Source organism: Dermochelys coriacea, chromosome 3, assembly GCF_009764565.3.
Source record: "Dermochelys coriacea isolate rDerCor1 chromosome 3, rDerCor1.pri.v4, whole genome shotgun sequence".
Lineage (NCBI taxonomy): Eukaryota > Metazoa > Chordata > Testudines > Dermochelyidae > Dermochelys > Dermochelys coriacea.
The window spans coordinates 185,736,727-185,750,908 of NC_050070.1; the positions used below are offsets into that span (position 1 = coordinate 185,736,727).

At 44.0% G+C, this 14,182-nt stretch overlaps 1 protein-coding gene across 2 annotated transcripts in view; it reads left to right on the forward strand.

The window, feature by feature from the left end:
- The window catches only part of EML6 (EMAP like 6), a 386,982-nt gene that overhangs the window by 132,130 nt on the left and 240,670 nt on the right, over window positions 1–14,182 (forward strand). For both annotated transcript variants that reach the window (XM_038397422.2, XM_038397425.2), the window contains exons 5-7: window positions 925–993; window positions 5,272–5,457; window positions 9,599–9,734. In XM_038397422.2, the coding sequence (XP_038253350.1) occupies window positions 925–993; window positions 5,272–5,457; window positions 9,599–9,734 (391 nt within the window). The remainder of the gene's footprint in view (window positions 1–924; window positions 994–5,271; window positions 5,458–9,598; window positions 9,735–14,182) is intronic.

Genomic DNA, 14,182 nt, shown 5'->3' on the forward strand with positions numbered 1-14,182 from the left:
TTTGGCTCCTGAACCTCTGGGGTCTGAATATCACTAGTCTACATTTAAAAAAGAAACTAGTGATTTGGATGCCTCAATTTTTGGGTACTCAAATTGAGACACCATAAAAGGGCCTCAATTTTAGAGGTTGGCTGCTCAGTGTTTTCTGAAATTCAGGCCCCTGTAAAGTGTCTGAAGATGGAGACCCAAAAACTGAGACACTCTTGAAAGTTTGGGCCATAGTATAAACTCTTTATTTTCAAGCTTTATACAATATTTCCCTGAGGACCTGATTGTGCAGTTATTACTGAAACTAAGTTTCCATTGACCTCAACAGGAGTTCTGAGTAAAAAATGTGGGATCTAGTCCTTAATTTTGAAATATGCTTACATTGTATTATATACAAAAATATATATTGCTTGCCAAAATGACAAATGTAATTTTATTATGTAAATTTCTGTGTATATTACCACTTTAGCTGCATTACATAAAATGGCATATTGGGTTAGTATTGCCTAACCTGATCTGGGTACACCTTTTCCCATAGATAATGAGTGAAGGTGAGTAATGGTCTCTCCTCTTAACTTTGGGGGACATTAGCTCACATCACACAACTTGCACTTTATTTTCCCCAGTTTGGCACAGTAAATGTTCTCTGTTCTCTGGGACTAGAATAGGTGGGTTGTTGCAAGTTATGAATAAGATCTGCTGGCAGAGCTGTGTGCGGAAGCCTGCAAGCACATGTCTGCATTATCCCTCAGTCTAGCTATAGTTATACTTGTCATTCATGTCATACAGCATTATATTCACCTAAAGATTATGCTGTTAATTTAATCAAATACTGAGCAATAGAACTGCATTTAAAAATGTGCAAAAGTAAATTAAATATATGGCAGATTCAATTGGTTTATAATTCAAAGTAGCATCTTTGAATATTTTTAACAGATTTTTGATATTTCCTGGGATCCATATCAGCCAAACAGAATGGTTAGCTGTGGAGTGAAACACATAAAGGTAAATTGGTTTTGTTGCTTTTATATTTTCATTTATTAATGTTTATGAAGTCATCCGATGTCCTGAACTGCTTGCCATATTTTCTTTCAGTAGGTGGCTTCCTGCCACCCCCAAAGCCCATGAACACTATCTAGTTTTCTAGATTTGCAGCCAATTTGAGATGATGAGGCAGACTTTCAGAAATATGAAGTGATTGCAGTGCAGGACAGCTTATCAAGCAAAGTATAAACATTTAATGTCTTAATATTTATCAGTACTCACTCCCATTTTTGGCTTCTGCCCTCTCTATTCCACCAAACTGCTCACCATTGTCTTCAGTTATCTCTTCCTAGTTAAGTCTCAATAAGGCATCATTGAAAAGGTCTGAAAGGATTGATTCACTCACTGAGGCTAAGAAAATTGCAGAACCATGGATCACTTGATGATTACCTGTTCTGTTCATGCCCTCTGAAGTACCTGGTATTGGCCACTGTCAGAAGACAGGATGCTGGGCTAGATGGACCACTGGTCTGACCCAGTATGGACATCCTTATGTTATGTTCTTATGAATGAGATAGGGATCCTAACTGCTCAGCCACAGTCTGGACAGAGACTACAGAGAAGGTATGAAAGGAGTCACTCCATGCTGCTGGACATCCTCTGCAGCTTTGGGAGTCAGATTTCTTAGAGATCCTTTGTTTTCCACTCCATTTTTTGGCCCAGCTCCCTGTACCTCTGATCTCATGGAACTGAGGAGAGAACCTGAGTACTTCACAGCTTCAGTGTTTGTTCCTTCCCACAATTTTGCACAGGAGGCACATGTGGACCTAAATACATATTTGCAAATTGCCTTCCTGTTGCCTTACTTTGTTGCCTAGTATTAAAATTTAAATGGGAACAAAATTTAAGTAAAATTGAAAGCAAAATGAAAATCCCCCCCCCCAAAAGGTTCATATTTTGGATAAAACCTCCTTGGGTTTATGCAAAGCTTGGAGGGAAGTCCCTCACTTGGCCAAAGTTTTCTGTTTTCCCCTGTCTTTGAGACACATCTCTACCAGATGGCAATTATTTCCCATGACTAGGGGTGGGAAAAACTTTAAACAGAAGTTTTAGGAAATTTCCTAATCTCTCTAGCTCTGGTGGCTGAGACGTTTGAACACTAAACTGACACTATTTTCAAAACTGTGGGGTGGTTTTGGCAGTAGTTATGCCATTTGCTGTGTTCTGCAAGCTGCTTCTCAAAAACCTATCTTTAGTTAGCACCCATGCTTTGTTAAAATGGTCATAATTAACCATCCTAACAAACAGATATAGATTAAGGCATGCCAGAAAACTGTGTGTTAAAATGTTTGAGGATTAGGTGTTGGATTCCCATCAAAAGATGTACAACCAGTAGTCCATACTATATCTTAAGGTTAGATGGATGGGATCACTGCTTGAACTTAGAGGTAGATAAAATAAATAGCTTTTCCAGCTCTGTACTATAGGGTAATTACTCTGTTTTGTAGAATCAAGATTAATATTTGGGGAGGAAGAAATGGGGAGAGTGTAGTCTTTTCTCTGAGCTTCTCTCTAGTCAAGCAACCCAAACTATTTCTGAAGTGTACTGCAGCTGAGCTTTTTGCTGAATGGCTAGGCTGGGTATCAAAGCCACACCTGCAACCTTCCACATTTCTCAAAGCCTGCATGCAATTTCAGATGAATAAGTACCATTGACTTTTAAATACATGTAAAAGATTGTGAAGAGCTTTGAGGTCTACACTTAAAAACACTGTGTAAGAGGTAGGTGTTATTCTTATTTTTCTTATTAATTACTTTGCAGGATCAAGTTAATATAGCTTCCTAAATATGTAGTTAGGTGCCTAAGTTTAGCAAAAGTCTTGGCAGAAGTGACTTGCCACATATACAATTATCTCTAAGTGGTACAGGAGGAAGAGCAGAGTCTGAGTTCTCTCTTCTGTAGACACTCAGTCCTGGCAATCTGTGTTCCACAGACACTTGGCCAGAGGGCCCCAGTCTAGAATGGAGTTGAATCTATTGCTGAACTTGCTGTAGGCAGGAATCATAGCTGCTATCTCCTGCCTAGTCAGAAATGCTGGCCACCCACATCAATGGGTGGGGAAGTCAGTAGGGTAAGTGCTGAAATGGTGACAGTCCCAGTAGCAAGGAAGGGAGACACTCAGCAAGGGACAATAGGAAGTTCCTCCCCCTGGGAGGCACCCATTTGCCAGCTGGAAGAGAGGGGTGCAGATTGGCCAACATTCCCCAGCTCCCAAGATTTATCTGGTGCAGGGACAATGTGGAGCCTCTTCCAGCTCCATTCCAGCAGCCATTCAAAGTAGGAATCGGAACCCAGCCAGACAGGTGCTGCAGGTCTAGCTGATCACCTGTTTAGGGAGTCAGGAAGGAATTTTTTCTTACATGGGCCAATTGGCAGAGGACCAGAGAGTCTTTTGCCATCCTTGCAGCATCTTCAAGCCACAGTAGGTTAAATAGGAATGCTCTTACTGCCTGACTGAGGTACTGTAGTAATGGTGTTTATTTGTCACAATTTGCAGCCAGTTTCTACTGTGGCTAAGAGAATAAAATAGCTCAGTGGTTTGAGCATTGGCCTGCTAAACCTACAGTTGTGAGTTCAATCATTGAGGGGGCCATTTAGGGATCCAGGGCAAAAATTGGGGATTGGCCCTGCTTTGAGCAGGGAGTTGGACTAGACGACCTCCTGAGGTCCCTTCCAACCCTGATATTCTATGATTCTATAAAATGAATGGCTTCAAGAGGTAAAAGACCTTGGATTTTGGTGACGGGTCTTGGGCTCATGTGATAGAGGCAGATCTTGTGGCCCTCATAGGTTGAGGTCCCCACCCTGCTGCATCTTCTGTCCCATTCATGGGGGAGGATGCTGGGACTCAGACAGAGCTGAGTCCTGGGGGTAAGCTGAGGAGAGCCACACTATGTTATGGGTTATATGGTATAAGAGAATGTGGGTGATGGACAAGTAGGGCCCATCCCTTTTGTTAAAGTTTAATAAAAGTTGCAGCCTGCTGCTTTATTCCTTGCATGTGTTTGTCTTCATTTTGCTGCTGTGTGCACATCAATATCCCCTGCTGGGGTGGAGGCTGCATTGGATATGCCACCTCCTGCTGAATTATTTTGCTAAACTGTTGTTAGTGGGGCAGCAGTTATGAGTTCTAATGAGTCTTAAACTAGGTATAATTTGCTGCCTCCCCTTTCTCCCTCTACAGTCAACCAAAAATTAGGTGGGGGGGGCAGTATAGTGTTCCCCAAGTTTGAAAGCTATGTGGAAAATGTTCCCCTTCCAGGCCTGTAATTAGGCCTATGTTAAAAAGATATGGAAATTGGAGATGGGACCCAAACCAAAATCCTTGATCCAAACACTTTCAACTCTAAGGAATCACAGGTTTCAGAGTAGCAGCCGTGTTAGTCTGTATTCGCAAAAAGAAAAGGAGTACTTGTGGCACCTTAGAGACTAACAAATTTATTAGAGCATAAGCTTTCGTGAGCTACAGCTCACTTGATGAAGTGAGCTGTAGCTCACGAAAGCTTATGCTCTAATAAATTTGTTAGTCTCTAAGGTGCCACAAGTACTCCTTTTCTTTTTAACTCTAAGGAAGTTCATATCAAGATCTGAATTTTGTTATAAATGCCCAAAGCATGTTCTTAATTTGTCTCAGATTACAATCTAATGGTTATAAATGGCTCATAATCTTGTCTTTCATGACTTCCTATCAGCACACATTACTGTTGGGCTAAATTCTGAGAGTCTTACTTGATGCTCATTCAGGCAAACTTGATGGGAATTTTACATGAATAAGTGCTAAGAGAAGACCTCAGGACTCGGTCTTATTTTTTATTTCTACAGCCCATAGTTATGTATGGAGCTCTGTAAACAAACAAGACAAGTCCCTTGTGTAAGAAGATTCCATTCTATTATATATCATGCATGAAAAGGTTACAGCCAAAGTGAGGGTGAAGTTATTAGAAGAATGAGGGTAACAATAATAAAACTCCATGAGTTATTTTTCAGTTTAATACATATACACACAAAAAATTTAACTATCTCATTGTGTATGTGATCTTAAGATCTACTGTGGTAGTTTTCCATTCTTTATAAGTTATTTGTAGCATGATGGAACAGTCACTTAAGAGGCAAGAGCCATATAAGTGTCTAGCTCAGTTACTGAACAATATGTAGAGATGTCTGTAAGATCTGCAAACAGATGTCAAAACCAAAAATGCTGCAGAGACTTCTCTTCATGTATCATTTACATTTCATAGTTTTGGACGTTGTGTGGAAATGCACTGACAGCAAAAAGAGGAATATTTGGCAGAACAGGAGATCTCCAAACTATCCTTTGCTTAGCATGTGCAAAAGAAGATGTCACATACTCTGGTGCTTTAAATGGAGACATCTATGTTTGGAAAGGGCTAAACTTAGTCCGCACAATTCAAGGAGCTCATAGTGTAAGTTATGTTTTTAATTCTAACTTATTAAAATTAACCTTGTTCACTGAATTGAAGAACTGTAATGGATCTGTAATATTTCAAAAGATTCTAATCTGTGTCAAATCATAACAGAATGTATAGTGTTCACTAAGACTTTATGAATTGTTCACTTCATACTCTGGATTATGTAGGTATTTAAGTATTAGCTACAGTATCTTGTTCTACTGACAGAACTGCTGCTGTTTGTTTGTGTGTAGTTTTGACACTGTTTTCACCAAACAGACTTAAATGTAAGGTATCATCTTGATAGATTTTTAAAGTGCCTTCAATTCTGAATAGGCCAATTGTATAAACATAGATTCTAATATGCTAGTCTTCTTTAAAATAGGATTCCCAATATTCCATACCAAGGATTTTCATAAAAATGAGATCTTAAGCATAACAAGCATCTTATGTGTTTCTCAGTAACCAAGGCAATAAGAACAGGAGGAAATCTGCTTTACAGTGGAGTTTCTCTTTGGCTTGCTCACATAACATGGAAATGATTTTAAAAACTCATTAAATACTAAAAATGTAATTTGAAGCAAACAAAAATCACAATCTTTTCAGTGTAGATGAACATTGGAGCTAAAAAAATAGCAGAGGCATATTTTACTACTGTAAATGTTTATTTCATATTCCTAAACATTCAACTTTAGTGCCTTAATTAGATTACATATGTTCATGTTACCTTTTGTTCTCAAGGTAAAGGCAGAGCATCCTTCTAACATCTTGTCCTCAATACATTTGAAACTGCTAGAAACAACTGTATTGAATACAGTATTGAATACAGTGTTCTACTGTGTTTTCTCTGAACATGTGGGTAGGGATTGTTTTCTTAGTGTTATGCTATAAGAGCTACCCAGGGGATTTATATTTCTGGAATCTTGGTAGAAACAACAGTTTAGATATACAGTTGTTGCTGAGCCTCAGTAGTTATGAGCCTAAGAAAAATACAGTTTTGCTGACATTGTATGAAGAATCATAGTAATATTCAAAAATTGAGTTCCATCATGGAATGAGCCACCCAAATACCCCAAGGGAACCTGCTTCAACAGAGAAATAACCCCCCCTCTGACCACACACCTCAGTTGTCACCTACCATCCATCACTAGAACCCATATGGGGTATTATCAAACAACTACAACCCATATTCGATGCATACCCCACTCGGAAATAAATCTTTCCTGGATCCTGAAAGGACTCACCTGGCAGCACCTCCTGCTGGTCATCCTTGGGAATTAGCTTGATTTCCAGCCCAGAGCACCCTCCACAGGCCGGTGATCCACCTTACCACTGGCCCCTGGTCCCTCCCAGGACCTGGTGCCCTTGCATTGGGTTCTGCCCCCCTGGCTGTGCCCCCACTCCCCACCCCAGGGGACCTTCACCCACTATCCCCACTCCGCCTCAGCCATGGCTACTGCCAGTCACCATCTAGCTCTGCACCCTGGGGTGGACTGCAGTGTAAAAGCCAATCATTACAGAAAACAAGAGGTTTGGACTGGCTGCCTTTTCCCACCCTCAGGCTGCCCCTACCTATATTGGCCTGGGACCAGGCCCTACAGCCTGGGAAGTTGCTGGCCTAGGGCTTCCCAGCTCCTGAGGCCTTTGTCAGCCCCGCCCCGCCCCGCCCCACCCCACTCTACTCTACTCTACTCTACTCTACATCCCCCAGGTGGGTTCCCCCACAGCCAGGCCTTCTCTCTCTCCAGCCTGAGAGAGTCTGCCTGAGCTTCTGGCTCCCAGCCTTTCTAAGGGCCAGGTGGGCCCTGTTTGGGGCTTGGCCCAGCTGCGGCTACTTCTCCACTCAGCCCAGCTTCTAGCCTAGCTGGCTTTTCATCCCCTCAGGGCAAGAGCGGATGACCACCCTGCTACAGACCCACTCTTGTGGACCCAACCGGTCCCCCCGCCCCTTCTCCATGAACTGGCTGCACGACTTGCAGCCGGTTTGTTTCCAGACCACGCCAAGGAAACACCTATACATGCTTGTGCTCCACACTCTTTACTTCCTCACCCTCACGTCCCGCCCCGATACAAAGTGGCGGGACCTCCTGCCACCTTTAGAGGGTGAGGCGCCCCGGTGGACCAGCCAATACTCCACCCTGGTCCCGAGACCTGCTGGGGATATCAGCTGGCAGCTCCTTCATGGGGCCGTGAGCACGGGCGTGTATTTGGCGCAGTTTACCCCTGTCCCAGACACCTGCCCCTTCTGCGGCGTGAGGGAGACTCTGGCGCATATTTACTTGGAGTGCACCAGGTTGCAGCCCCTATTCTGGCTCCTCACAAATATCCTGTTACGTTTCTGGCTGCACTTTTCCCCTCACCTCCTTCTCTATGTACTCCCTATCCGTGGCCCCACAAAGTCACGGGACCTCCTGGTCAACCTCCTCTTGGCCCTGGATGAAACGGCCATCTATAAAACCAGGGAGAGGAGGTTGGCCAATGGAGACTTCTGTGACTGTGGGGCCTGTTTCCAATCCTCTATCCATTCACGTATCCAGACAGAGTTCCTCTGGGCGGCGTCCACTGGCTCTCTTGATGCCTTTGAGGAGCAGTGGGCGCTGTCTGGGGTTCTCTGCTCGGTGTCCCCGTCAGGCTTCCTTCTTTTGGCCCTTTGACTGCACTCCTGTCCCTGTTATTTCATTAGTTGTCCCCCAGAATAATTTGATTTCCAGGTCCTGTAGATCGTCCCCTTAGGCTGGGGTGGGGGTCCTTAAGCAGTGGGCAGGCTCCTGCCCACCCACTTCCCAGAACCCAATAGGTACAGACCCACTCTTCTGGCCTTCAGATAACCTCCCAACCTCTCCACCCTCCTCATCACACACAAACTCCCCACAGACCAGGACATACCAACTCAAAGTGGCACCAGACCCTGCCAGAACAACAGATGCAAAACTTGCAGACATATCTTCCACTACTACAATGATAAAAAAAATCCCACAACACACCTTCCAAGATCCATGGGCCCTACACATGCCTTTCATAACATATGGTGTACATCATTTAGTGCACTAAATGCCCCAATAACAACTATGTGGGTGAACTTACACAGAAAAATGATAAATGACAAAAACATCTCCTCACCTGTGGGTAAACACTTTTCACAAAGCAATCGCTTTATATTTGATCTTTCAGTCCTCATCCTTAAAGGAAACCTGCATAACACTTTCAAAAGATGAGTCTGGAAGCTTAAATTCATAACTTTGCTAGACACTAAAAAATCATGGACTGAATAGAGTCACTGGATTTATGGCTTATTACAACAATCTATAACCTACTAACGGCCACTTCATCTTGAATGATCCCTTGAAATATGTGTTAACTACTTATGCTAAACAACCTGTTCCATCTTGTATTTAGTTGTGACACTCTGATTTAAGTTTCCCAAATCTCATGAAGAGCTCTGTGTAAGCATGAAAGCTTGTCTCTCTCACCAACAGAAGTTGGTCCAATAAAAGATATTACAGTAGAGACAAGGTGGGTAATACATTAGTAAGCATTCCAACAAGTACTGTGAAACTATTTTAATGTAGAAGAACATGGTAATCCATAAATTTTGCCTTTTTTAAAAGTGAAAAAGCAATTCAAACTACAGTAGCTACTTTTTGTGCCAACAAAACATGAAATTCACACTCTTTCAGTTTATATCAGATTCCAAATGATGTCTGAACTGAATTCATGAAATGTTGTCTGAGCCATCTCTGCACCTGTAAGAATATTTGTGCCAATTGTTTGCTTGTTTTTTTGTTTATTCTGGGTGACAATTTATTGTAAGTGGAATATCGTTTACTTAATACCCTATCGTTTACTTAATACTCCTTTATAACAACATTAATTAAATTTAATTTACAGTCACATATGTACACTATGTGTATGACATTTATACAAAAGTTCCATTATAATTCACAATCAATGGATTGATAAGAGAGCACTTGAAATAAATTGTCACCTGTGTGTTTGGTTTGTTTTCTGAGTGGAGAGTATCTTGTCTTTTAAACAGTATTATCTAACAGTTCTTAACAGTTTGGCCTTTAAGAAGAGTATACTCAAACACACTTGGATTTGTTTTTATGTTTAAATTGTTATCAACTTTCAAAACTATTATACTATTGATTAACAGGCTGGAATTTTTAGTATGTATGGTTGTGAGGAAGGTTTTGCCACTGGTGGGAGAGATGGTTGTATTCGGTTATGGGACACCGATTTCAAGCCAATAACTAAAATTGATCTCAGGGAGACTGAACAAGGATACAAAGGTAATACAATTATTTGTGAGTGGATTTTGATATATTTGGATAATGGATATTACATTTTAATACAATATAAAGTGTTAATGCCTGTGCATACTGTTGAATTTTACCAGACCGGATAGACTATATACAGATTTTTAAACTGAATTATTTTGTTTGACAATAGTGTTTTTTAATATCTTTGAGCAGCTTTCATATGCCATAGTAAAAATAGAAGGGTGCTTTGTCATCTTTTTTCCAGGGTGGAAGTTCAGAACATGATCTACAAAGGTACACTCGTAATAAAAGTGTAAGACTGAGGTTACTCATACTTTCTGTGCACAAGAGAGGGGGAGCCAGTCATTATGACTCTTAATATTCAATATTTTTCTTCGAGTGCTTGTTCATGTCCATTCCATGTTAGGTATGTGCACACTCTGTGCACTGTTGCTGGAGATTTTTCCCTTAGGGGTATCCATTGGGCCAGCTCTGGAGCCATGTGTGCCGGTATAAGGGGTGCTACTGGCTATGCACCCTCTCAATTCCTTCTTACCGCCCTTGACTATTGCCTGAATGACCCTTCTTCAAGATTTTTTCCCAGTGTTTTTTGGACTCTAACTCTTCATTCTTAGTTATCATAGTTTAGTGTATATCGTTTTTGAAATTAGAATTAATGTACATAATTAGCTCCTGTCATTGAGGGACTCCTTTGCGCCATGTGCCAGGCATGCCTCAGTCTCCAGGCTTCAAACTTTGTGCATCCTGTGGCAAACCTATGCTTGTGAGTGACCCACACTCCAGCTGCTTGAAGTGCTTGGGGGAAACTCATGTCAAGGACAATTGCCAGATCTGTCAGGACTTCAAATCCTGCACTAAAAAAGACAGACATTAGGCTGAAGGCTATCCTCATGGAAGCTGCCCTCAGACCAGCCTCAGAGCAGAGCCACTACAATTTGGTGCTGAGCACTTTGGCGTGAGCGCGAAGTGCTCCTCCAGCACCAAGCTCTTCCCGGTACTGTTCACCATCTCCAGTGCCAAGGAAGAAGCACAAAAATCAGCGCATTGACAGAGGGCGCTTGCTGGTGCAGAAGAAAGACAAGGGGTGGGAAGGCAACACAGTGAGACCTGTGCTAGGCCACTCTTCCACTCCCAGGCCCACGATGGCACCATCTACTCCGACTAGAGCATTGAGTCCGGTGTGGGACCCTCTGCCAACACCCCGAAGCAACTGTGGCACCAGTGGTCTGAGTATTCCATTGACCCCGGAGGCTTTCCAAGCTGTGAGGGATCCATTTTCTTTCCTGGCTCCCCCAACTCCGTTGGTACACCCTCCAACTCCAATGTCCAGAAGCAGAAAGGAACAAGGGGCATCAGGCTCCTTCCAGGACCAGGCTACAGGCTAGCTGACCCTGATCCCAGCATCCAGATAATCTCTGGTCCACCGCTGGTCCCTGGACCCCAGGCACTGCATGGTGGCAGAATCAGGAACTGTTCCACTGTGGTCTCCAAGAGAGGGCTCCTGTTATGAGTCTGAAGGGAACTGTAGGTGCAACCTAAGACTCACCACCGGTACCCAACCTATGCACCACCAGCCTTTGGTACTGATCGCCCCCCAGCACCTGACCAGCGAGTCACTGGGCAATGCAGTAGTCTTACTGGAACCCCTTGGGATTTCCCCTGGCACCAGGTCCTCCCTCCCATTGCTCCTACTCCGTGGTTTCCAAGAGACAGGCTTTCGCTCCTTCTCAGTCATCACTGGACCCCGACTCCAGTACTGACCCAAGTACCAATGTTCAGAAGATGGCTCTGGTGGATGTCATTGGGGCTGAGGAAGAAGAGGGATCCCCTCCCTGGTGCAAGCCTCCTATTCATCCTGTCCAGATAAGGCTGTCGTGGGACCAGGTGTCCTCTTCCATAGGATGATTCAGGGCCCATTGATACCTTTTGAGGCGGATAGCTGGAAATCTGGGTCTGGAAATTGAGGATCTTAAAGAGACATCACACAGCCTTAGTAATACCCTGGCTGCAGCAGCTCCATGCAAGGTGGCCTTACCCATCAATGAGGCTGTGATAGGGCTGGTTAAGGCCCAGTGGCAAACTCCTCCTTCTTTGCTCCCCACCTCAAAGAGGGCAGAGAAGAAGTATTTTGTGCCAGCGAGTGGATTCAAACACTTGCAGCCCCCCGTCCAGTGCCTCTGGTTGTATCTGCAGCAAATGAGAGGGACAGGCAGGGCCAGTTGAGCACTACCCCTAAACAAAAAGAGGTGAAGAAACTGGACCTTTTTGGAAGAAAGGTTTATTCGACAGGTAGCCTTCAACTACATATCTCTAACCAGCAAGCTTTGCTGGGGTGATCAGATTATAATCTGTGTGACTCCCTGGCTAAATTTAAAAACTCTCTGCTCCAAGATTCAAAGTAGGAGTTCACTTCCCTCTTGGAAGAGGGAAAGAATATGGCCAGGACCTCTCTCCAGGCAGCTCTGGATGCAGCTGACTTGGCAGCTGGAATAATGGCCTCTATTGTCACCATGAGGCATTTTTGGCTCCAGTCCTCATGGCTTCCTCATGAGGTCCAACAGTCCATCCAGGACCTCTCTTTCAAAGGCTCCTCTCTATTCTCAGAGCAAACAGACATGAGACTTCACAGCCTGAAGGACTGAAGGGCCAACCTATGATCCTTAGGCCTTTATGCTCTATCAGGTTCCAGGAAGCACTTTAGGCCCCAGCAGCCTCCTTGTTTCTTAGTGTCTCCAAGACAAGACCCCTACAAAAGAAAAGGGAGAGGTTATAATTGACAGAGGTCTCAGAGGTACTCTGGGGAGTTCAAGCAGGCCTTTTGAAGGTATGCCAGAAGGCGCTATACCATCACCACTTCAGATCCATCTCCCCTTTTATTTTTGGACTGTCTGTCCCATTTCAGCCCAGCATAGTCATACATAACCTTGGACCATTGGGTTCTAAGTACAGTGACAATCGGCTATACCCTTCAGTTTTTATCCCCTCTCTCCCACACCCCTGTTTCCATGCCTCTTCAGGGACCCTTCTCACGAGCAACTCCTTGTCCAGAAGGTGCAATACTTCCTACAAATGGGGGCTGTGGAAGAGGTTCCACAAGACTTGAGAGGAAAGGGGTTTTAATCCTGATATTTCCTAATCTTAAAGGCCAAAGGGGGCCTACAGCCCATTCTGGACCTGCGTTGCCTCAACAGATACCTCCCTGGATCCCGGAGACTCGTATGCTGCCCTTGACTTAAAGGATGGATACTTTCACATTTCTATCTTCTGTAGTCACAGAAGATTTCTCAGGTGTGTCGTGAGTAGGCACCACTACCAATTCACCGCTCTTCCCTTCGGCCTATCAGTGGCCTGCGGGGTTATCATAAAGTGTATGGTGGTAGTAGCAGCCTTGCTCAGATGGTGAGGCATCTACCCATACCTTGATGATGGCTGATCAAAGATTGGTCACAGACTTAAGTTCAGAACAGCATTAGCACAGTCCAAGCCATCTTCCAAGTGCTGGGCCTGCTGATAAATGAATAGAAATCAACTCTTGGCCCAGCTCAGGGAATAGAATTTATTGGGGCAGCACTCAACTCGACCCAAGACAGGGCCTTCCTGCCACAGCCCTGATTCCAGACCATGTCAGTCCTGATATCCAGTGTCATGGTCTACCCGATTCTGGCAGCTTGGATTTGTCAAAAGCTACCGGGGCACATGGTGGCATGTATTTACATGGTTCAAGATGTAAGACAGCACTTCAGACCCTTCCAGATATGGTTAGCATCAGTATATTCCTTGAGCAGACAACACTTGGATTCTGTGGTTTCTTCCCTAGTCCTCACCTCCCTGGAATGGTGGAAAGACCCAAGATCAATAATGATGGGGGTGCCCTTTGTTACCCCTCAAGCATCAGTAGCTTTAATCTTGGATGCGTTAGAACTAGGGTGGGGAGTCTACCTCAACAATATCAGGACTTGGGGCCTCTGGTTCCAAGAAGAAATCCCTGAACATAAACGTCAGGGAGCTCAGGGCAATACTCTTAGCTTGCCAAGTGTTCCTTCCCCAGCTGTCAGGTCAGGTCGTGCAAGTCCTGACAGACAATACTGTGGCCATGTTCTATATCTACAAGCAGGGAGGGGCCCTATCTTTGGCCCTGTGTCAGGAGGCCATCTGTCTATGGGACTTCTGCACAAAGCACTCCATTCATCTTGAGGTATCACATTTCCTGGGAACCTGAAATGTACTGGTGGATCACCTCAGCAGATCCTTTTCCTCTCACCATGAATGGTCCCTTCACCAAGAGGTTGCCAGATTCATCTTACAAAGGTGGGGGCCTCCCCAAGTGGACCCGTTCGCTACCACAGAGAACAGGAAATGCCATCAGTTTTGCTCAGTGCATGGGCATAGCCCAGGCTCCTTCTCCAACACTTTACTATTCCCATGGACAGATCTCCTATTCTACACCTTTCCCCAAT